At 58.1% G+C, this 21818-nt stretch overlaps 3 protein-coding genes across 4 annotated transcripts; 1 reads left to right on the top strand and 2 right to left on the bottom strand.

The window, feature by feature from the left end:
- Nucleotides 1-4472: 4472 nt before the first annotated feature.
- On the bottom strand, nucleotides 4473-6668 carry LOC127390399 (proline-, glutamic acid- and leucine-rich protein 1-like). The gene is made up of 3 exons (XM_051631984.1): nucleotides 5629-6668; nucleotides 5161-5302; nucleotides 4473-4701 (listed from the first exon to the last, which is right to left on the bottom strand). The coding sequence occupies exons 1-3, from the start codon at nucleotides 5988-5990 to the stop codon at nucleotides 4579-4581; spliced, it is 627 nt and encodes a 208-aa protein (XP_051487944.1). The 5' UTR covers nucleotides 5991-6668; the 3' UTR covers nucleotides 4473-4578.
- Nucleotides 6669-6770: 102 nt separating this feature from the next.
- On the bottom strand, nucleotides 6771-10868 carry NDUFB6 (NADH:ubiquinone oxidoreductase subunit B6). Of its 2 annotated transcripts, XM_051632004.1 has the most exons (4): nucleotides 10560-10868; nucleotides 10376-10468; nucleotides 9430-9474; nucleotides 6771-6924 (listed from the first exon to the last, which is right to left on the bottom strand). In XM_051632004.1, exons 1-4 carry the CDS (start codon nucleotides 10737-10739, stop codon nucleotides 6856-6858), a joined length of 387 nt encoding a protein of 128 aa, XP_051487964.1. In that variant the 5' UTR covers nucleotides 10740-10868; the 3' UTR covers nucleotides 6771-6855. The 2 variants fall into 2 exon arrangements, with proteins under 2 accessions (XP_051487964.1, XP_051487962.1); XM_051632002.1 differs by lacking the exon at nucleotides 10376-10468 and having other exon boundaries at nucleotides 10560-10819.
- An 82-nt stretch (nucleotides 10869-10950) lies between these two features.
- Nucleotides 10951-19719, top strand: EEF2KMT (eukaryotic elongation factor 2 lysine methyltransferase). Its single transcript, XM_051631969.1, has 8 exons — nucleotides 10951-11149; nucleotides 11226-11288; nucleotides 12841-12921; nucleotides 13061-13162; nucleotides 13333-13466; nucleotides 14997-15304; nucleotides 17444-17590; nucleotides 18490-19719. The coding sequence occupies exons 1-8, from the start codon at nucleotides 11069-11071 to the stop codon at nucleotides 18588-18590; spliced, it is 1017 nt and encodes a 338-aa protein (XP_051487929.1). The 5' UTR covers nucleotides 10951-11068; the 3' UTR covers nucleotides 18591-19719.
- The last annotated feature ends 2099 nt before the right edge of the window (nucleotides 19720-21818 follow it).

Raw genomic sequence — 21818 nt, 5'->3', positions numbered from 1 at the left:
ACCCACCCCCTCCCGCCCGCCCTCCCGCCGCCGCCTTCCTCCCGCTCCGCCGCCGGCCCGGCCTGCCCCGGACTCCCCGAGCCCGCCCTTACGCCGCCGCCGTGGCGGAGCGGCCCATCCCGGCCCGCGGGCCGCGCCGCGGAAACAGCGCAGAGCCCGTCGTGAATAGCGCGGGGGGACTACGAGCCCCGAGGGGCGCCGCGCGGAGGAAGCGGAAGGCGGCGGCCGAGCGGGGCGGGGGGCGGCGGGTTCGGGGCCGGGGGGCGGCGGTTCGGGGCCGGGGCGGTTCGGGGGCGGGGGGGGGGGCGGTTCGGGGCCGGGGGCGGCGGTTCGGGCCGGGGGGAGGCGGTTCGGGACCGGGGCGGTTCGGGGCCGGGGCGGTTCGGGGGCGGCGGTTCGGGGTCGGGGGGCGGCGGTTCAGAACCGGGGCGGGCCGGGGGGAGGCGGTTCGGGACCGGGGCGGTTCGGGGGCGGGAGGGGGCGGTTCGGGACCGGGGCGGTTCGGGGGAGGCGGTTCGGGACCGGGGCGGTTCGGGCCGGGGCGGTTCGGGCCGGGGGGAGGCGGTTCGGGGTCGGGGGCGGCGGTTCGGAACCGAGGGCGGCGGTTCGGAACCGGAGCGGTTCGGGACTGGGGGGCGGCGGTTTGGGGCAGGTTCGGGGTCGGGGGGCAGCGGTTCGGGGCCGGGGGGCGGCGGTTCGGAACCGGGGCGGGCCGGGGGCGGCGGTTCGGAACCGAGGGCGGCAGTTCGGGGTCGGGGGCGGCGGTTCGGGACCGGGGGGCGGCAGTTCGGGGCCGGTTCGGGGTCGGGGGCGGCGGTTCGGGGCCGGTTCGGGGTCCCCCGGCGGGCCCGGGGCCGGTAGCGGCGGCGCGTCCCCGGGCCGGGGGGTGCGGGTTTGGCGGCAGGGGGGTCCGGAGCTCCCCAAGGGAGAGGGTCTCGGTTCCCGAGCCCCTGAGCGTGTCCCCACAGGCCCCGTCCGGCCCCCCGGGAAGAGCCCGGCGGCAGCGGATGGAGGGGGGGGTTGGTAGGACAAGGGAGGTTCTCCTCCCCTCTGTTCTGTCCTGGTGGGACTGCAGCTGGAATGTTGTGTCCAGTTCTGGGCCCCTCGGTTCCAGAAGGACAGGGAAGTGCTGGAGAGAGTCCAGGGCAGAGCCACAGAGATGCTGGAGGGAGTGGAACATCTCCCTGATGAGGAAAGGCTGAGGGAGCTGGGGCTCTTCAGCTTGGGGGAGACTGAGGGGCGACCTCATCCATGGTTACAGATCTGTGAAGGGCAGTGTCAGGAGCACAGAGCCAGGCTTTGTTCAGTGATGTCCAGTGACAGGACAAGGGGCAGTGGGTGCAAACTGGAGCAGAGGAGGTTCCATGGGAATATCAGGAAGAACTTCTTTCCTGTGAGAGTGACAGAGCCCTGGGACAGGCTGCCCAGAGAGGCTGTGGAGGCTCCTTCTCTGCAGACATTCAAACCCCCCTGGACACGTTCCTGTGTGATGTGCTCTGGGTGCCCCTGCTCTGGCAGGGGGGCTGGGCTGGATGATCTTTCCAGGTCTCTTCCAACCCCTGGGACTCTGTGACCCTGCGACGCTGCGGATCAGGGCTCGGCCGTGCCCGTTGCGGAGATGAGCAGCCCGGGGCTGAACAAAACCTGGCTCCCCGGCCTCCCCGCTGCCGGGCCAGCCCAGCCGCCTTGGAAGGCACCACTGGCTAATTACAGCCCTTCGTTACCTGGCGGCACATGAAGCGAACCTGACGCTCACACCCAGTTGCTTCAGGCCTGCAGGCGACGGGCAGTCGGGCTGGCGGTGCCAGCGCCGGAGCCTCCCGGGAGCTCTGCCCCCCGAGCCCGGGAGCTGCCATGGGAGGCCAGGGGGGCCCTGTGCTTCCCCCCAGCCCCCCGTCCAAACCCTCCCGCTGCCTGACGTGTCCCCCCCAGCCGGGCTCACCTCTTTACCAAGCACCTTCAGACTCTCCCGTCCGCTGAGATGTGAAGCAGGAGCGTTTCCCTGCCGGGGTCGCGTGGGGAAATGGGGAGGGGGATCCCGATGGACTCCAGCCAAGGCCGCTGGGCACACACGGGTGTGTGTTGTTCATGCCACCGTGCTTGGAGTGGGGATTAATAGTTGCTGAATGGACAAGGACAGCTGCTGAGCGGGGGAAGTGTTCTCTTCAGGCTGCCCGTTGTGGGACAAAACCTGTTGGGATCCCCCGGGGAAAGGGTGAACTGCCCAGGGAAGCTGTGGCTGCCCCAGCCCTGGCAGTGTTGAAGGGCAGGTTGGATGGGGCTTGGAGCAGCCTGGGCTGGTGGGAGGTGTCCCTGTCCCGTCTAGTTGGGACTAGGTGGTCTTTTAAGGTCCCTTCCACCCCAAAACCAGTCTGGGATTCTATGAATTTGGGCTTAGAAAGAAAGCACTGGCTACACCACTGGCTCTTTGGAGCAAAACCATCACCATCTAAAGTACTGAGAGTTAGCTGTAACAAGAGCTGGGCCACTCAGCTCACAGTGACACATTGGGGCACCTCTCGTGGCTGCACGTTGGCACCTGGTGCCCCATGAGGTGTCCCAGGGTGTCCGAGATGTCCACACAGCTCTGCCACACGTCACACAGTGGATGTCTTCATCCTTGGTGTCTTCAGCCGTAGCAGCTGGAGACACGGGAGGATTCTCAAAGCACCTCAAGTGTCTCTGCACGCTCACGTGTGGGCACTTGAATTGAGCCTCTTTTGTTATGCACACGATCATTAACTGAGACATGAGAAGTATGAGTGTGGAGCGATGGAGGCACCACGAACCTGGGGTGGGTTTCACCATCATACCTCTGTGGCAGGAGGAAACCAGCTGCTGACATCCAGCTCTGCTGGGTGACAGGGGAGGCCCTGCCTGAACTGCATCACAGCCCTTTGCATTTGGGGAAGAAACCTAGAAAACTAACCCCCCGGTTACAAAGCCATGCCCAGCCGTGGGTGAACACCAGCATGTCCTGGCAGGAAGCCACCTGGATTCACGTCACCTAATTGCAGATGTGTAAAGTGAGGCTTGGATATTGTACCAGCCCTCACATCTTCATCTCTGAGCCATGGAGAGAGACAGAGGGTTCCAGTTATTCCTGTTTCTGTCATTGATTATAAGGAGAAGCAAACGCTCAGCACCAATATTTCAGTGACTGCATTCCTGGAAAGGAATCCCTCGGGAGCACGGGACACCTCCTGAAGGGAAGATGTCATCCCCTGCTCTGCCCTGAGCAAACTCCTCACCTCCTCACAGAAAGCAATCCCATTTTTCAGGCTCCCTAACTCCACCCTGATCCTTTCCCATCTACTCCACCTGCCTCCTGAAGAGACTCCTTCCACCTTTGTTCTGGGGACTGAGGGGAAGCTGCCAGGGTCATCCCCAGCCTTTTTCTGACCATGGTGCAAAACTCACTGTCCTCCCTGACACCACAACTGTTCAAAGCTGCTGGAGCAGCTCTGCAAGACCCACCAGTTCTCCCAGCACTCTGGCTTCAGCCTGTCCAGCCCCGTGGACTTCACCTGTGAGATCCAAGACACCATATGAATCCTCACGGGTTCCATGGCATGGCAGTGGGCACAGGTGCTGAGGAGATGGCTCCGTGTCCTCAGTGTCCTCCTCTCCCAGTAACCTGACACCACAGGCTCGTGGGCAAGGCTCCCGGCCTCTGGGACAGCAAGAATTGGGAGCTGAGCTGGAGCAGAGCCAGGGATGGCAGCCCCAGAGGGGTTGGTGAGGACTGGGGGGGTGCACAGGGAGGCTTTTCAGCCCAGTTCTTGCAACCAGTGCTGGAACCAGCTTCAGGTGCATCAGGGGAGAGGATGTGCAAGTGTGCTCAACCACACAAGGATCTTCCAGTCCTCGTCTCCTGAGACATCATCAAGGTTCTAGTGAGCACTCTCCTCCATCCTGACCTCCTGGCTCTGCCTCCAGTTTACCCCAGCTCAGGATGGCCCAGGGGCTCTTCTTTGGAACCTGCCCTCAACCCTCTCGTTTGCAGCCTGAAGAACAAGGAGGTCCTGCTGGCTCTCCAGAGAGCTGGCCAAAAGTCAGGGCCCAAAGCACATGGTCCATATCTGATCTGGGAGGTCTTCCCCCACCTGTCCTTCAGCTGTTGAAGGGAAGGCTTTTTGCTACAAGACAGGTGCAAAGAAATGTAACTCTTAACTAAACTTGTATTATATACATGGGTATCTCTCACTGCTCACTGGTATTTTTTTGGCTAGTAGGGAAAGTTAAGCAGAAGATGCACTTTGGTGTGTCCATGGAGATGGTTTAGGGGAGAACTTTGTGGAGTAGGGATGATGGTTGGACTGGGTGATCCCAAGGGGCTTTTCCAACCTGAATAGTTCTATGATTCCATGTGTGTGGAACGTGTGGGAACTCAGAGGACATTGATGGGAACGACACCAAACAAACCCAGCAGAGTTTTGGTTTCCCTGTCAAGATCATGCACCAGCCACAGGAAGAGGGAAACACGACTCAGATCTGGGTGCCATCACTGAGGCCCCAGGAAGAGCCACCCTGTATTTGCAGAGCCTGGTTGGTCACTGGGGTCCAGCACGCCGTGTCCTACAGCGGGTGGGTGTCCTCCTGCTCCCCACGTGCTGCCTCCTTCAGAGGGACAGGGCAGGGCAGTGGTGAGGAATCCTCCTGCTGCAACTGCACCGGGACGTGTTCCGTGTCCTGTGTCGCCTTTTTGTGGTGGGGGTGTGACAGTCAAACCCCTCCCTGTCTGAGGGACGGGCATCTGTTCCCTCTCCCCAGGGAGGGTTCTCTCTTCCTAACTGCCCAGGGCCCCACAAGCTGACCCACACCAGTCCTTGAGGCTCAGGGCTGAGCCTGGAGCCTCCAGCAGCCACCTCTGCCCCACAACCTAGGGCCACGGGGACCAGGGGTGGCTCTAGAGCTGTGGGGATGTCCAAGGGACTCTGGGGGGATCTCACTAGAGAGGGAGAGGAGTCAGGGCTTCCTTGGGGGAATCTGGGAGCCCTGAGGGTGTGGAGGGAGGTGTGGGGGTGTCCTCAGATGTCACAGTCCCCAGCTCCTCACGAGTGCTGGAGAAGCTGCTCAGCGGGACCTCGGGGCACCCTCATGAGCGGGGTGGGGGGTGTCGGGGACCCCAGGGGCACGGGGCACCCCAGGATCACTCACCAGCAGGGTGCAGGGCTGGGTGCTGTCCTCGGGGCACAGGGGGTGCAGGTTGGGGCCCGGGGTCCCCTCCTGGTGTGCGGGGCCCTGGGGCTGGGCCAGGCTGAGGCGCAGCAGGTCGGTGCAGGCGAAGGTTCTCCTCAGGCTGTGGGGCAGGAGCACCCTGGGGAGCTGTGCAGGGGGGGCTGGCACAGCGTGGGGCAGAGACCCCCCCCAGGGACCCCATGGCTGGGGGGCAGCGACCCCATGGGATGGGAAGGAACCACAGGTGACAGCCCCTGATAACCCCCACCAGCCCCACCACCTCCCCCCATCCTCCTCCCCGACTCCACCTTCCCCAGTGACCCCCCCAGGCACCCCTGGGATTCCCCAGTTCGCCCCTCCACGGCCTCCCAGTGATGACCCACAGGCTCCCACAGCTGCCCCTCCACTTGGCTCCCCAGTTGCCACCCCAGGCTGAGCTGCCTTTACCGGAGGAGGGTGATGGCTGCAGGCTTGGGGAGGGCCTGGGGGGCAGCGGGCTGAGCGGGGCTCCCCAGCGTCATGTTGTCCATGCCCTCCTCAATCTCCTTCTCCACAGCCTCCCTGATCTTCTCCACAGCCTCCCTGATGTCCTCCTCCACGGCCTCCTCAGTCTCCTTCTCCTCAGTCTCCTTCTCCACAGCCTCCTCAACCATCTTCTCCACGGCCTCCCCAGTCTCCTGCTTCACATTCTCCCCAATCTCCTTCTTCACGTTCTCCCCAGTCTCCTTCACAGCCTCTCTCATCTCCTTCTCCACAGCCTCCCTCATCTCCTTCAGCTGCAGGAGGGTTTCCACCCCAGTATCAGCCATGGCCCTGCTGGTGTCAGCCCTGCCAGGGAGGCCCCGAGGGGTCTGGCTGTCCCCAGGGACAGAGGGGCTGTGACCCTGACCTCACAAACACTGGTCACACAGGGTTCCATGAGGACTTCTGTTCCAGCCCCCCACCTTGTCTACCTCAGGTGACCCTTTGGATTGCTGGTTTAACCCTTTCTGGCCCCAAAGCAGCCACCAAAATAGTTAGAACCCCAGAACATCTCGAGTTGGAGGGGATGCAGGAAGATCAGCAACTCCAACTCCCTGCTCATCAGGAAGTGCCCCAGGTACCTGGGGCCAGTGAGGGCAGGAAGAATCCAACCCAGAAAGGGATGAAGAGAGAGAAGGAAGAGCCACTGGGTAAAACAGAAGTGATTTTTGGTGGCAGTGCCACTGCTGCCACCTGCTCACGGGGCAGAAATGGGATGAGAGGTGGCAGCTTTATTTTCACTGCAAGTGTCTGTCAGAACTGGCTGGTAGGAAAGGGTTTGCTGGATGGGGAGAGGACAGAGCTGTGGGTAGGAGCTCACCAGGACACCCTTCCTTTCAGCAGACCCCCCACAATCCCCAGGGATCTGCAAGGCCTCTCCTCTTACCATGAACCCCACACTGTCCTGCTGCCAGATGCTGTCAGGTCAGTGAGAAGTTTGGGAAGGGAGGCAGGGATCACCAGGACTCAGCACTAACACTCCCCAAAGGCAAAAGAAACTCCCCAAGGAGCAACAGCTGCAACAAACTGGACCAAGGAGAAGGAAAACAACAGCAAGGCTGAGGGGATGGAGAATAAAGCTCTTTTATAGAAGAGAGAAAGCAGCTGCAGGCCTGGCCCTCTTGGCTGAAGGAGGAAATCAGCTTCTCACCATCAGTGGTGGGCACTGGGCTCTTCTTTCAGGGGTGGAATAATCTCTCCAGTCTCTAAAATTCTGTCCCCCTGATGGAATGAGAAGAGGGTGAGCATCTCCTCCTCCCCCTGGCCCTCCCTTCACAGCCCTTCCCTCAACCTGGACCTGTCCCCACATCACAACCACATCACCCAAACTCTACACTTGCTTTGCCCCTCCCTGCCCAGCTACAGAGCAGCAGCCAAACCTTTTGAGACCACTTGGTTTTAAAAATGCATATTTATAGCCCAGCTCAACCACCTTCAACAGGGCAGAGTCTCCAAACCCAGGGCCTGTGGCCCACAAAGAGCTACACGATCATGGAATGGTTTGGGTTGGAAGGGACCTTAAAGATCATCTAGATCCAACCCCCTGCAAGGGCAGGGACACCTCCCACCAGCCCAGGCTGCTCCAAGCCCCATCCAACCTGCCCTTCAACACTGCCAGGGATGGGGCAGCCACAGCTTCCCTGGGCAACCTGGGCCAGGCTCTCACCACCCTCACAGCAAAGAATTCCTCCTCATGTCCAACCTCAATCTCCCTCTTCCAGTTTTAATCCATCCCCCTTGTCCTCTCCCTCCCTGCTCTTGTCCCAAGCCCCTCCCCAGCTTTCCTGGAGCCCCTTCAGGCACTGGAAGCTGCTCTAAGGTCTCCCTGGAGCCTTCTCTTCTCCAGGCTGAACACCCCAACTCTCCCAGCCTGGCTCCAGAGCAGAGCTGCTCCAGCCCTCTCAGCACCTCCCTTGGACCCTTTCCAGGAGGTCCATGTCCTTCCTGTGATCCCTCAGAGATCAACCCAGTGCCCAGCTGCTGTTTGCTGCACCTTCAGGCTCTGCCTTGGCCCACAGAGCTGATCTAACTCCAGTCACTAACGAGGCTGAACCAGGGCTTGACCTCTTTAATGTTGCTAAGTGGTTGGTAAGGATGGAACTCTGCATTATTTTATTTTATGTAACACACAATCAGGTGTTATGGGGGAAAAAAAAAAAAGGTGCAACTGGCAGAACAAGCAAAGCTAAACTGACATGAGAATATTTGCCCAGCAACTTGCTGCACCAAGCAATGTTTAAGGGCTCAGAACAGTCTGAAAACAAAAAATCTGAGAGCCCGAGGTGAGGGTGGCCTGACCCCATCCCCCTGGGGACACCTGAGCAGGAGGGACCTTCAGGGATGCCTGGGACCAAGATGGTGTGGCCAAAACTGACACACTTAAGAGCCAAACCCCTCCCAAATCACCAGTCTTGGCAGAGAGGGGAGGCAGAACCACTCCTGTGTCACCCCACGGGCTCACAGTCCTGCTTCCAGAGGCACTGAGCAGCCCAGCCCTCCCTGAGCTGCACAGCAATTAACACTTCACTCCACCTGTTGTTAGTGGGAGCAGGAGGGGCACACGGTGGGGCTGGCCCCTTCTGGGGGGAGCAGGAGGGGGAGGCCACAGCTTCCACCAGCACCACACGTGGTGGGAGGTGTGTGATGGAAGCTGAAGTGCACGTGATGGACCCAGTGCTTCAGCTGCCCCTGAAACTGGGCACAAGCAGCAAACAGAACCAAACAGGACACCTTCCCTGGGTGGTCTGTAGGCACTGCCCCAGGGAGGGAACCTGCTCCAGGAGAGAACCTGCTCCAGTTGCTGCAGAAGATCCCACAAGGGATCCTGGGGGTGCTGGGTGACACCAGCCAAACATGAGTCAGTGTGTGCCCAAGTGGCCAAGGAGGCCACCAGCATCCTGGCTTGTGTCAGCACTGGTGTGGCCAGCAGGAGCAGGGCAGGGATGGTTCCCCTGGGCTGGGTGCTGGGGAGGGGGCACCTCAAATCCTGGGGTCAGTTCTGGGCCCCTCAGGACAAGGACATGGAGGGGCTGGAGTGTGTCCAGAGAAGGGCAAGGGAGCTGGGGAAGGGGCTGGAGCACAAGTCTGAGCAGGAGCAGCTGAGGGAGCTGGGGGTGTCCAGCCTGGAGACCAGGAGGTGAGGGGAGACCTGCTGGCTCTGCAGCTGCCTGAGAGGAGGTTGGAGCCAGGGGGGTTGGTCTCTGCTCCCCAGGAACAAGTGATGGGACCAGAGGAACCGGCCTCAAGTTGCACCAGGGGAGGTTGAGGTTGGATCTTGGGAGGAACTTCCTCCCTGAAGGGTCATGAACCCCCAGCCCAGGCTGCCCAGGGAGGGGGTTCAATCCCCATCCCTGGGGGGGCTCAGTAGCTGTAGCACTTCATGCCCTGCTCTGGAGGCACAGGGGGGGGTTTCCCCTGTTGATGGTTGGACTGGGTGACCTTGAACAACTCTGTGACTGTGTCTGTGTTTCCACCCAGGTGTCTGCACTGCACCCAGGTACCCAGGAGTTTGTCACCACAGAGGGGGAAAACAGGGACTGTTGCTCTGAGGACAGGACGAAAATTGCCCCAAGCCCCGTGGCTGTGCTGCTGCTGGGCAGCCTGCCCACCCTGCCAGGCTCCTTCTTCCAGGAATCCTCCCTGCACAAAGCTGCACCCCTCCCTAAATCCCCCCTTTTCTGCCTCTTTTACCAAACTGGAAGATAAAACAAGTGGGAATGGACTTACTGGGAACACCCGTGGGTTTGAGGAGACAATCCCATGTGGGGTTTTCTGGAAGGGAGGAGGGAGAAGAGAGGGAAGGGGGAAAGAAAAAGAAGTGTTACCCAGATGAAGTAGAAAAGATCTCCCAAATGGAAGAGGGCCCTTCTAAAAGGCCAGCTCTGCTGTGCACAGGGCTCCTTAGGCTGAGTTATTTTCACTAGTTAAAGAAACAGCTGAGGCAAATTAAATCACCCCCCCCCCAAGCAAGACAAGACTATAGACTAGGAAGGTCTGGCCCCAGCATTACCCCTCCAGAGACAAAACTGGGGAAGTGGGAGGTGTGTCCCATTCCCCACCCCACCCCAGCAGGCTGGTCACCCCCAGGGCCACTGCTCCTCCAGGACAGCAGGGACCAGGGATTCAGCCCCAGCTTCCCAGCTCACAGGAGGCAGCAAAGCTGGGCAGCACCATAAAAAATCCCAGCCCCAGCCCCAGCAATGCCTGCCAGCCCCAGCCCCAGCCCCAGCCCCAGCCATGCCTGCCAGCCCCAGAAACCCACGGTGAGCTGAGCACAGGGAGACACAGGAACCTGCAGCAGAGGCTGGGGCAGCACGTCCCTCTGACCTGGGACCTGGGTGCTGGTTGTGGCAGCTCCTCCAGCAGGGAGCTCCCTCTGGGGCCCAACCCCTGCACCCCTGATCCCTGCACCCCCCAATCCCTGCACCCCTGATCCCTGCACCCCCCAATCCCTGCACCCCCCCCATCCCTGCACCCCCCCATCCCTGCACCCCCCATCCCTGCACCCCTTGATCCCTGCACCCCCCGCTCCCTGCATCCCCCATCCCTGCATCCCCCATCCCTGCACCCCCCCAATCCCTGCACCCCCCAATCCCTGCACCCCCCCATCCCTGCACCCCCCCCATCCCTGCACCCCCGCTCCCCTTCCTCACGCCCCCAGGGCCCCACGCACCACGACGTGGTACTTCAGGTAGTACAGGATGATCCAGGCGGGAACCAGGACCCGCGTCAGGAAGAAGCCGCCGGCCTGGTAGGCCTTGAACACCTGCGGGCACGGGGAGGCGGCTCAGCCCGGGGTGCTCCGGGCACGGGCGGCGGGGCCAGGCCCCCCCCCCCGCGCCTCCCCCGCCGCTCACCTGCTGCCGCCAGAGCCCCCCGGGCTGCAGGAACCGCTCCCAGAAAGCGGCCACCGGCCCCAGCTTCCGCGGCGGCAGGACGGGCTCCCGCTCGCTCAGCTCCTGGTCCCGCAGCCAGCGGCGCCGCAGGGCGCGGAGCTGCTGCAGCCGCAGCTTCTCGTCCTGGCTGTACCCGCTCATGTCCGCGCTCCCGGTGCCGCTCCCGGTGCCGCTCCCGGTGCCGCTCCCGGTGCCGCTCCCGGTGCGGCCTGGCCCGGCGGGCGCCGTGTCCTCTGCCGCGGCGCGCGGCACTGACGTCACCGCGGCGCGCAGCGATGCGTCACCAGCGGGCGGTGGGATTGGGAGGGGGGGGAGAGCGCCCCCTGCCGGCCCGGATGGCCTCACCGGGAGCGCAGCCGGCGCTGACCCCGTGGGTCGCCGGTTCGAGGCCCCGCGTGTCGCCGGTTCGAGGCCCCGCGCAGGCGGCTCCGCCCCGCGGCGCCATCGGGCCGTGCCGGGGATCCGGGGACATGGCCGAGCCCTGCGAGCTGGGGACCCGCTTCCAGCACCGCTTCCTGGCGGCCCGGCAGCTGGGCTCCTTGCCCTGGGCGGTACGGCGGGGAGCGGGCGCGGCCGGGGGGGCGGGGGGGCCGGGGAAGGCTCCGCTGCAGCGATCTCCTGTTGTAGGAGCTGGAACAAACCCTACGGGCCTCGCCGGGCTGCTCCCTGCTGCTGGAAATCCTGCGCAAGGTCAGCTGGGACGGGGGGGACTCACGGCCCGGTGTCCCAGCTCCCAGTGTCCCGGTGTCCCAGCTCCCGGTCTCCCAGCTCCCAGTGTCTCAGTGTCCCAATGTCCCAGCTCCCGGTCTCCCAGCTCCCCGTGTCCCAGCTCCCGATGTCCCAGCTCCCGGTGTCCTGGTGTCCCAGCTCCCAGTGTCCCAGCTCCCGATGTCCCAGCTCCCAGTGTCCTGGTGTCCCAATGTCCCAGCTCCCGGTGTCCCGGTGTCCCAGCTCCCGGTGTCCCGGTGTCCCAGCTCCCGGTGTCCCAGCTCCCGGTGTCCCGCTGTCCCAGCTCCCGGTGTCCCAGCTCCCGATGTCCCAGCTCCCGGTGTCCCGCTGTCCCAGCTCCCGGTGTCCCAGCTCCCGATGTCCCAGCTCCCGGTGTCCTGGTGTCCCAGCTCCCGGTGTCCCAGCTCCCGATGTCCCAGCTCCCAGTGTCCTGGTGTCCCAATGTCCCAGCTCCCGGTGTCCCGCTGTCCCAGCTCCCGGTGTCCCAGCTCCCGATGTCCCAGCTCCCGGTGTCCTGGTGTCCCAGCTCCCGGTGTCCCGGTGTCCCAGCTCCCGGTGTCCCAGCTCCCGGTGTCCCAGTGTCCCAGCTCCCGGTATCCCAGTGTCCCAGCTCCCAGTGTCCCAGCTCCCGGTGTCCCAGCTCCCGATGCCCCGATGTCCCAGCTCCCCGTGTCCCAGCTCCCGGTGTCCCAGCTCCCGGTGTCCCAGCTCCCGATGTCCCAGCTCCCGGTGTCCTGGTGTCCCAGCTCCCGGTGTCCCGGTGTCCCAGCTCCCGGTGTCCCAGCTCCCGGTGTCCCAGTGTCCCAGCTCCCGGTATCCCAGTGTCCCAGCTCCCCGTGTCCCAGCTCCCAGTGTCCCAGCTCCCGGTGTCCCAGCTCCCGATGCCCCGATGTCCCAGCTCCCCGTGTCCCAGCTCCCGGTGTCCCAGCTCCCGGTGTCCCAGCTCCCGATGTCCCGATGTCCCAGCTCCCGGTGTCCCAGCTCCCGGTGTCCCAGCTCCCGCTGTCCCAGCTCCCAGCTCCCGGTGTCCCAGCTCCCGGTGTCCCGGCGGAACGGCCCGTTGCCCGCGGGCTGTTCCCAGCAGGCGGGTGCAGGCCCGTGCGGCTGCGGTGCCACCAGCGGCTCAGCCCAGCTGCTCCTGTGTCCTGGTGCAAGAGGGACGTGACATTCCCAGCCACCCGGGAATGCATCATTCCCTGCCCTGGGTGCAGGGACGGGATATCCCCGGTCGGGTGACAAACCAGAGAGAAGGGAAAAGCAAGAGGAGGGGGAGAGCAAACTGGACTCTCTCTCCACCCAGTTTCACGATTTACTTTCCTGAAAAGTGGGAAAACCCTTTGCTGCCCCAGGTCTGTGACGGGATCAGAAAGTGGCCCCATCCCGTGTTTGGGACCTGCAGCCCCTGTCACCCCCAGCCTGACAGGGCACCCACCAGGGGCACCCGGGTCTCTGGCCCCTTCCTGCCCACCAGTCTTCCCTGGGTGACTGGTTCCTGTTGCTGCTCTCCTTCCAGACCATTCTCCACCCCCTCTGTGTGAGGTACCCCCCTTCCACCAAGTACAGGAGATGCTTTCTGACCCAGCTCATCAAAAAGGTAACTGCTGGCCCCTCTTTTTTTCACCTTATGCACTAAGCTGGATGATCTGCACTCACCGACACAGCACCCGGGGTGAATAACACGGTGTTTCGTGTGTGTCTGGACACCCAAAACTGCCCCGTTCCCTTCTGCCCAGCACGAATCCACGGCAGCAGAACCCCTGGATGAGCTGTACGAGGCACTGGCAGGGGTTTTAAATGAGGAAGAATCTACCCACTGTTACAAAAACTACTTGCTGGTAAGATCTGCTGCTGCCTTGTGCTGCATCAGTTTGGATCAGCTGAACTAAGCAGTGATTTGCTTTAAAAATACCCCCCTCAAAAAACCCGCGGCGTGGAAATACTGACTGTAAAATGTAGAGCCTCTTGTCTGTGCTGCTCCCCCTTTGTCTCCTGCTGTGTCCTTCAGCCCAGGGGAGCGTGTGTGACCCTTGTGGAGAGCCTGGCCATGATCTCTGGGGGCACCACGGGGCTTGTCACCTGGGATGCAGCTCTTCATCTCGCCGGGTGGGCCATGGAGCACAGGGAGCTCTTCAGTGACAGGTAACGGGGAAGGAGGTTTTCATTTCATAACGTACAGCATTTATCACAAAGTAACTGAAATGCAGGGTCCTGCCCCTGGGTCGGCACAACCCCAGGCACAAATCCAGGCTGGGGGGAGAGTGGCTGGAGAGCAGCCCTGAGGAGAAGGACTTGGGGGTGGGAGGAGATGAGGAACTCAAGGTGAGCCACCAGTGTTTGCTGGAGCCCAGAAACCAACTGCATCCTGGGCTGCATCACAAGAAGTGTGGCCAGTGGGGCCAGGGAGGGGATTGATTCTGCCCCTCTGCTCTGCTCAGACCCCACCTGGAATACTGTGTCCAGCTCTGGTGCCCTCAGCCCAACACAGATATAGACCTGTTGGAGAGGGTCCAGAGAGGGGCCACCAAGATGATCCAAGGGCTGGAGCAGCTCTGCTCTGGAGACAGGCTGGGAGAGCTGGGGTGTTCAGCCTGGAGAAGAGAAGGCTCCAGGGAGACCTTAGAGCACCTTCCAGGGCCTGAAGGGGCTCCAGGAAAGCTGGGGAGGGGCTCTTCATCAGAGAAGATAGTGAGAGGACAAGGGGTGATGGTTTTAAACTGAGAGAGGGGAGATTTAGGTGAGATATTAGGAAGAAATTCTTCACTCTAAGGGTGGTGAGGAACTGGGATGGGTTGCCCAGGGAGGCTGTTGACGCCCCATCCCTGGAGGTTTTTAAGGCCAGGTTGGATGAGGGTTTGTGCAACCTGGTCTAGGGGTTCCCTGCTCATGGCAGGGGGGCTGGAACTTGGTGATCTTTAAGGTCCCTTCCAACCTTGATGATTTTATGTTTCTATGAAATGACTACACCCTTTTGCTGCTGGGTGGCTGATGCTCTTTGTTCTGCAATGGTCAAACTTTGATCCGGGAGAGAAGCTCAGGGTTTTTAAGACAGGTTTTAAGATCAAAGCTGTGACCTGGTGTGGGCTGACCTTGCCCTTCAGCCACCAGTCCCTCTAGGTAGCACACTGGGGATCCCCACAAGGGGATCCACCTCACCTGGCTGGAGATGCTCCATCTGCAGGTGTGCACACCTGGTTCTAGTGGCTCCACTTTGTTTCTAAACAATCAAGAGGAACAAGCACCTCTGAGGAAAGATTCAGCTGAGTTCATTTAAAATCTGGGCCTCCCAAGGGGCTGCTTCTCTCCACTGACTATGAAAAGAGTAGTTTAGATGAAGACAGAAGAACAAAACCCAAGGAAGTTTAGATGGAGACAACCATGCTGCAGGAATCTAGAACCAGGTGGGAACATGTCTCATGCCCCCAGTGGAAATGCTCTGTGCCAGACACAAAAGCAGTGTTTAAAGCACTTCATATTTATGCTTTTAATTGCATCTTCAGTGCTTACCAACTCTTCCAAGATCACACCAAGATTAGATTGTAAATGTTTTACTCCAAAATTATTGCAATCATCTGTAACTGATTTTACCTTTAGATGTACCTGGAATGCTTTGATGTCCTACCTCAACTTAAGAGTCCTAACAAGTACTTTTTTGGCTCCATTCCCCTTCAGGACAGTCTTGGAATTAGGAAGTGGGATTGGCTTCACTGGAATTGCCATCTGTAAAACCTGCAATCCCAAGACATACATATTTAGTGACTGCCACCACCAGGTGCTCAAGCAGCTGAGAGAAAACATCTGTTTGAATGGCTTGGTCTTGGAGCCTGAAGCTTCTGGTCACGCCCCAGCTGAGCTCCAGGGCCTGGAGGCAGGAGCAGCCAACAACCAGAAACCACAAGTAGTTGTTGCAAAGCTTGACTGGGGCTCAGTGACAGAAAAACAACTGGTGGGTCTTCAGCCCGATGTCATCATTGCAGCAGGTACCGTGGAGGTCCCACTGTGTGGTGGGAGGTGGGGCTGGGCAGCTTGGAGGGGGGGATGCAGGGTCTCAGTGTGCAGGCTTCACTCACCCTGCTGCTGTGGGTGTTCCTGGAAGGGTGCAACAGCTGCTCCTGGCCCACTTCTCCATTCCCCTTTTCACAGAATGGCTTGGGTTGGAAGGGACCTCTAAAGGTCACCTAGTCCAACCCCCATACAATCAGCAGGGACATCTCCAACTGGACCAGGTTGCTCAGAGCCCCATCAAGCCTGACCTTGAATGTCTCCAGGGCTGGGGCCCCCACCACCTCTCTAGGCAGCCTGTTCCAGTGACCCACCACCCTCATGGCAAAGAACTCTTTCCTAATCTCCTTTTCTAGCTTGAAACCATCACCCCTTGTCCTATCATTACATGCCCTGCAAACAGCCCTTCCCCAGCCTTCTTCTAGGCCCCTTTCAGGGGACTTCTACTATTTGCTGGTACTAGTTCCTGCAGGACATTCCCTTAGTTGCATCAAGGGTAACTGGTACCTCTGTCACCAGTAGCTGCACACACCTCCAGCCTCTGCAGCCAGTCACCACCTCTGGAGCACAGGTCCCCAACACCAGACACCCCTTTCAGGATCCCACTGCTGATTCCTGAGGCAGTGATCACTTCCTGATCCCAGTGATCACTTCCTGATCCCAGTGATCAATTCCTGATCCCAGTGATCACTCTTCCCTCCCATCACAAGTTCTGCCCTCGAGGAAAGGACTCAAGATGGGAACAGCTGCACTCAGAGCCCTTTGCAGCCTCTGAAATACAGACCTGGAACAGTTTTGTTCTGCTCAGGACATTGTTGTCTCCCTTAAGATGAGCTGAAAGACAATATCTGACAATCCATTTACAAAAAGGAGCCCTGATTTTTAGGGATTTTTGGATTGCTGTTAGAGAAGAGAGTGGTCAATGGGACAGGATCTAGTTGGAGGCCTGTGACCAGTGGAGCCCCTCAGGGGTCGGTGCTGGGACTGGTGCTGCTCAATATTTTCATCCAGGAGCTGGATGAGGGAGCAGAGTGTGCCCTCAGCAAGTTTGCTGGTGACACCAAACTGGGAGGAGTGGCTGACACACCAGAAGGCTGTGCTGCCATTCAGTGAGACCTGGACAGGCTGGAGAGTTGGGTGGGGAGAAACTTGGTGAAATTCAACAAGGGCAAGTGCAGAGTTTTGCATCTGGGGAGGAACAGCCCCAGGTACCAGTACAGGTTGGGGGCTGAGCTGCTGGAGAGCAGGGCAGGAGAAAGGGATCTGGGGGTCCTGGTGGACAGGAGGATGACCATGAGCCAGCAATGTGCCCTTGTGGCCAAGAAGGCCAATGGATCCTGGGGTGGGCTAGAAAGGGGGTGGTTGGTAGGACAAGGGAGGTTCTCCTCCCCTCTGTTCTGTCCTGGTGGGACTGCAGCTGGAATGTTGTGTCCAGTTCTGGGCCCCTCAGTTCAGGAAGGACAGGGAAGTGCTGGAGAGAGTCCAGGGCAGAGCCACAGAGATGCTGGAGGGAGTGGAACATCTCCCTGATGAGGAAAGGCTGAGGGAGCTGGGGCTCTGCAGCTTGGAGAAGAGGAGACTGAGGGGCGACCTCATCCATGGTTACAGATCTGTGAAGGGTGAGTGTCAGGAGGACAGAGCCAGGCTTTGTTCAGTGATGTCCAGTGACAGGACAGGGGGCAGTGGGTGCAAACTGGAGCAGAGGAGGTTCCATGGGAATATCAGGAAGAACTTCTTTCCTGTGAGAGTGACAGAGCCCTGGGACAGGCTGCCCAGAGAGGCTGTGGAGTCTCCTTCTCTGGAGACATTCAAGCCCCCCTGGACACGTTCCTGTGTGATGTGCTCTGGGTGACCCTGCTCTGGCAGGGGGGTTGGGCTGGGTGATCTTTTGAGGTCTCCTCCAACCCCTAGGATTCTGTGATTCTAAACTTCACATAGCACATAAAATAGAGGCATTTTCTAAGATCTCTTCTGGGGAATTTTTCACCCCTGAACACAAGAATCCATATTCTCCTGCAAAGTGAATATTTGAGATTTCTGGTTTCCCTTCTGCTTTCCCTTCTGCTTTGTGCTCAGTTCTTAATAAATATTGCATTTTTTTTCTCCTCTCTGTGCAGATGTGGTGTATGACCCAGAGGTAACCTCAGCCCTAATTGGCATGCTACAAAAGCTCTCCCCTTCCCAAGCAGCCACAACTCCTGAGGTCTATGTTGCCTTCACCATTCGGAACCAGGACACGTATCTCCTCTTCCAGGCTCAACTTGGTAGGTGCCTTTTTCATCAAGTGGATTAATAGTTTTGGCCTCTTTCCCCATTACTGAGTTATGCAAAGATGACCAGGAGCATTTTTTGGTGACTGGTGTTGTCCACTAGTGAGCTCCTTGCCCTAGAGCTGGATTTAAGAGCAGTCTGCCCAAGAGAAGTGACTTTTCCACAGGGATTTGCTCAGGAGGTTGGAACTTGGGTTTTTGCAACACCCTGTCACTGCTCACATTTAAGACTGCAAGCTCAAGATCAGCTGCAAGGGTGGTGGCACAAGGAGACTAGGAAAGGGTGAAGCTGAAAGGAGGAAACCACCTGTGCTGCACTGTCACAGGGAGAACACTGGAGATGCAGCCAAGAACCTGCATCTTAACTCTTCTTTGAGGGCTCTTCCTGGGCACTGGAACAGGTTGCCTAGAGAGGTGGTGGAGGCTCCATCCTTGGAGACATTCAAGGTGTGGCTTGAGGAGGCTCTGAGCAACCTGATCTAGTCAGAAAGGTCCCTGCTCACTGAGGGGGGGCTGGACTGGATGACCTTTAAAGGTCCCTTCCAGCCTCACACATTCTATGATTCTATGGAAAAAACCAAACACAACTAGAGCTGAAGTAGGGAGTGATTCAGGGTGATTCCTCACTCTCCAAAGCCTGTGTTTTGCAGCCCAGGAGCTGCACAGCTCAACTCCAGCCATCAGGCAGTTCCCAGAGTGATGCTGAGCCCACAGCACCAGCACACCTCTTCACTTCTAAAAATACACATTTGGAACCACGTGCTGTGGCTTTAACAGGCCAGAAACCCCCTTACGGAACCTGACGTGTTCTTTTCCTTGTAGTTTTCATTTTGTTTACTTTTACTTTTCATGTTATTAAGCAGAATGATGATTCCCAGTGTTTCTCTTTACAGACAAGGCCGGGATAGGATGGCAGATTATTCCAGCCCACAGCAACACTGGTGTGCTCTATGATGTGCAGCCAAACGTAACTATTCTACAGCTGTTTCTATAGATCTGGCAAATCTGACAGAATTTGCAGGTCAACAGGAGCTCCCTCCTCCTTGCCACAAGATTATGTTCAATTCCAGAAACAGGGATGAGAGGCACTGAGGATCCAACTGCACCCAGGCTGCTGTCAAAGTGATGTCCATTTCTGCCTGTGCTTGTCAGCAGAGCAACCTGCTGCCCCTGAACAGCAGCTGTGAACCTCAAGCAGCAGCTAAAAAAGAAAGGCCCTAATGGTCCTGCAGAATGATTCTGCAGAAGACCACAACATTTAACTCTATTTTTTTTTTTCCCCACCTAGATTTTGATTTTTAAATAATGGAGGCACATCTGCAGGATCCCAGGATGAGGCTCATGAACTGAGAAGGGAGCAAAAAAACAACCTTTCACAGTAAGAAATATTTGTGGCATTCAGGATGCACAGGGCTTGTCTCCAACAATCCAAGAGATCAGTGATGTGCTCAGGCACTCAGGGTATCTGTTGTCTGTCTTGAGGCATCTAAGAGTTAAACAAGATTTGTTGATGGACTGAAGAGATGTCTCAGCAACCCATCCTAAACGTTTTGCTTCCCCTGCCTGTGATGTGTACCCAAGAAGTGGGGAGCTCAGTGTGGGACATGCTGAGCTTGGAGACAAAGGAGTCCAGCTGGCATTGGGAGCAGGATATCCAGTGATAACCAGGCCTTGGTATCTCATGAAAACCACTGACTTAGCAGGAAAAGATAAAGTGCCAGTCTCAAGCTGCCTCCTAGGACAGAACCTCCTCTGCAATAAACTCTGGTGCCAGTTGTCTCCACCTCCTCTTTTGCAATGGCTGATCTTAGTAATTAGCCAAACCAGGACTATCTGCAGGACACAGCCCCAGCACCATGCCCCTCCCTCCCCCTCCTATCTTGGAGGAGCACAGAGAAGATAGAAGGATTTTCTCAGTTATACAGGGAGAAAAGTGGGGGTGCAGTGGGCAAGAACTGTATAAAAATCTGGGACCCTGTGGGTGCAGGGAACCACTTCCCCACCGACAACATGTGCTGTCCTCTGTATCTCTGCTCTCTCCTTTCTTTTCTATTTTCCTCCCTGTCCTATCCACTCTAAGGACTTTGTTGTGTTACTCTAATAAAAGTTTGTTGTGCACGTGACATCTGACCTCGTTTGCCTCTTACTTTCACCATCTGGGATCACCTTTGGGCCTTTTCACAGCTCCTGCAGGACAACACAGGGAGCAGCTGCCATGAGGCTCATCCCAGCAGAGGGGAGGCAGGATCCAGCCACACCAGCCTCCCACTGCAGTGAGGAGGGTTAGAAAGCAAGGGGGTTCTGCCCCATCTCTCCTAAGACCACACACCAGCCCCAGTGCCCATTTCTGCACCCAACATCGTGTGATCTTTGTTTTGACCTGGCAGGATCATGAAGAACTGCCACGGATCCAAACACTGGATCGTGACAATATGTCTTCATGTTAAAAGCAGCTGTAATGGTCTGTCTTTTATACTTGTGGGTATGGACTTGCATTCCTGCAGTGGGGGTCATCTTCAAAGTTAAGGATTCATACAGGGAAGATTGTAGGTCCTGTCCCAGGCTTATATGGTGCTGGACTCTGCTGTAGGTCTTCACCCTGCACTGCTGGCAAAGATCAGAACTGGAGGGACATTCCTACACACAAGGAGGCTCAAGGAGCTGTGAGGAACCCATCCCCTGGGCCTGGCCAGAGAAGACAAGGATCATACTCCAGAGCTCCATGTAGGCTGCCAGGAGGAGGAACTGAGCCCCCCTGCTGTGGAGCTCTCAATAAGGCACTGGTCATTGCCCTGTTGGACAGTACTGGTCCTGAAGGAGGAAATCAAATGTCTCCTTCTTTCTCCTTTTCTGTACCTTGGTTTAAAAGCTGCTTAAGTAATACTTAACTTTATCCCTCTGTAGTAACAGCACATGGGTAACTTGAACCATGAAGAATCGTACAGTTAGAGGTGGACCTGCTGGAAAGCAGTTCTGAGAAGGATCTGGGAGTCCTCCTAGATAGTGAATTATCCATGAGCCAGGAATGTGCCCTTGTGGCCAAGAAGGCCAGTGGAATCCTGGGGTGCACGAGGAGGAGCGTGGCCAGTAGGTCGAGGAAGGTCATTCTGCCCCTCTGCTCTGCCCTGGTGAGGCCACAGCTGGGATCAGTTCTCAGCTCCCCAGTTCAGGAGAGACAGGGAACTGCTGGAGAGGGTCCAGAGGAGGGTGACAAAAATGACTGGGGGACTGGAGCATCTCCCTGATGAGGAAAGGCTGAGAGAGCTGGGACTGTTCAGCCTGGAGAGGAGAAGGCTGAGGGGAGACCTGATCAGTGCCTGCCAGTATCTCAGGGTGGGTGCAGGGAGGATGGAGCCAGACTCTGCTCAGCAGTGCCCAGGGACAGGACCAGGGGCAATGGGCACAGGCTGGAACATGGGAAGTTCCATCTGAACATGAGGAAAAACTTCTTTCCTGTGAGGGTGACAGAGCCCTGGGACAGGCTGCCCAGGGGGTTGTGGAGTCTCCTTCTCTGGAGACATTCCAAACCCCCCTGGATGCAACCCTGAGTGATGTGCTTCAGGGGATCCTGCTTTAGCTGGGGTTTGGACTAGGTGATCTCTAGAGGTCCCTTCCAACCCTGACAATTCCATGGTTCTGTGATCTCACTCCCCTAACTTCAGGTTCTTTCTCAAGGCAAACAAACAGGCACACTCACTTCAGTGTACAAGTGCCAACACTCACTGAAAGGTGTCTTTTCCTCTAAGTGTTCACTAAAGCTGTCCCATTCCAGTGGCTGTGCTCTCACATTCCTGCACTGTAAAAAAGGAAAGAAACTTTGAAACAAAATGGTTCTGTCTCAATAAAACCATGCAAGAGGAGTCAGGGTATTGAGTATTAACTGCTGAGAAAACCAATTGCTTGAAAAACTGTACCCAGAGCTCAAATAAACCCATTCAAAACAAAGGCATCTCCCATTTGCAGGGAAAAACACCCACACCACCTACTAAAGTGCTCCCTTTACAAGAGTGTAACTGGCAGCAATTTATGTATTCAAGTATCTTCACCAAAAAGTGATGTTTCAGCAGCTCAGGTAACAGATTTTTCACAGAAGAGTTCCCAGAGTATCTAAACTTCCCTCTCACTTCCTAAAGATCCATCCCAAGTGATCAGGAAGGAAAGGCAGTCCAGACAAGGCTCAAGCTCTCCAGTGCAGGACCCCTGTGTTCCCTGAAGGTCACAC

The sequence above is a fragment of the Apus apus genome, chromosome 14, assembly GCF_020740795.1.
Source record: "Apus apus isolate bApuApu2 chromosome 14, bApuApu2.pri.cur, whole genome shotgun sequence".
Taxonomy (NCBI): domain Eukaryota; kingdom Metazoa; phylum Chordata; class Aves; order Apodiformes; family Apodidae; genus Apus; species Apus apus.
Note: the sequence above shows the minus strand (reverse complement) of the source record. Positions and strands in the feature narration are given on the sequence as shown.

Excerpts from the sequence above, each read along its gene's own strand:
- NDUFB6 (XM_051632004.1), bottom strand. The coding sequence starts at position 10,739 with ATGAGCGGGTACAGCCAGGACGAGAAGCTGCGGCTGCAGCAGCTCCGC. Across the intron at positions 9,475-10,375 it reads ACCTGAAGTACCACGTCGTG|AAAACCCCACATGGGATTGT; the intron begins GTGCGTGGGGCC and ends CCTCCCTTCCAG. Across the intron at positions 6,925-9,429 it reads CAAACCCACGGGTGTTCCCA|GGGGACAGAATTTTAGAGAC; the intron begins GTAAGTCCATTC and ends TCATTCCATCAG.
- LOC127390399 (XM_051631984.1), bottom strand. The coding sequence starts at position 5,990 with ATGGCTGATACTGGGGTGGAAACCCTCCTGCAGCTGAAGGAGATGAGG. Across the intron at positions 5,303-5,628 it reads GCAGCCATCACCCTCCTCCG|CCTGAGGAGAACCTTCGCCT; the intron begins GTAAAGGCAGCT and ends CCTGCCCCACAG. Across the intron at positions 4,702-5,160 it reads CCCAGCCCTGCACCCTGCTG|GCGACACAGGACACGGAACA; the intron begins GTGAGTGATCCT and ends CACCACAAAAAG.
- EEF2KMT (XM_051631969.1), top strand. The coding sequence starts at position 11,069 with ATGGCCGAGCCCTGCGAGCTGGGGACCCGCTTCCAGCACCGCTTCCTG. Across the intron at positions 12,922-13,060 it reads TGACCCAGCTCATCAAAAAG|CACGAATCCACGGCAGCAGA; the intron begins GTAACTGCTGGC and ends CCTTCTGCCCAG. Across the intron at positions 13,163-13,332 it reads GTTACAAAAACTACTTGCTG|CCCAGGGGAGCGTGTGTGAC; the intron begins GTAAGATCTGCT and ends TGTGTCCTTCAG.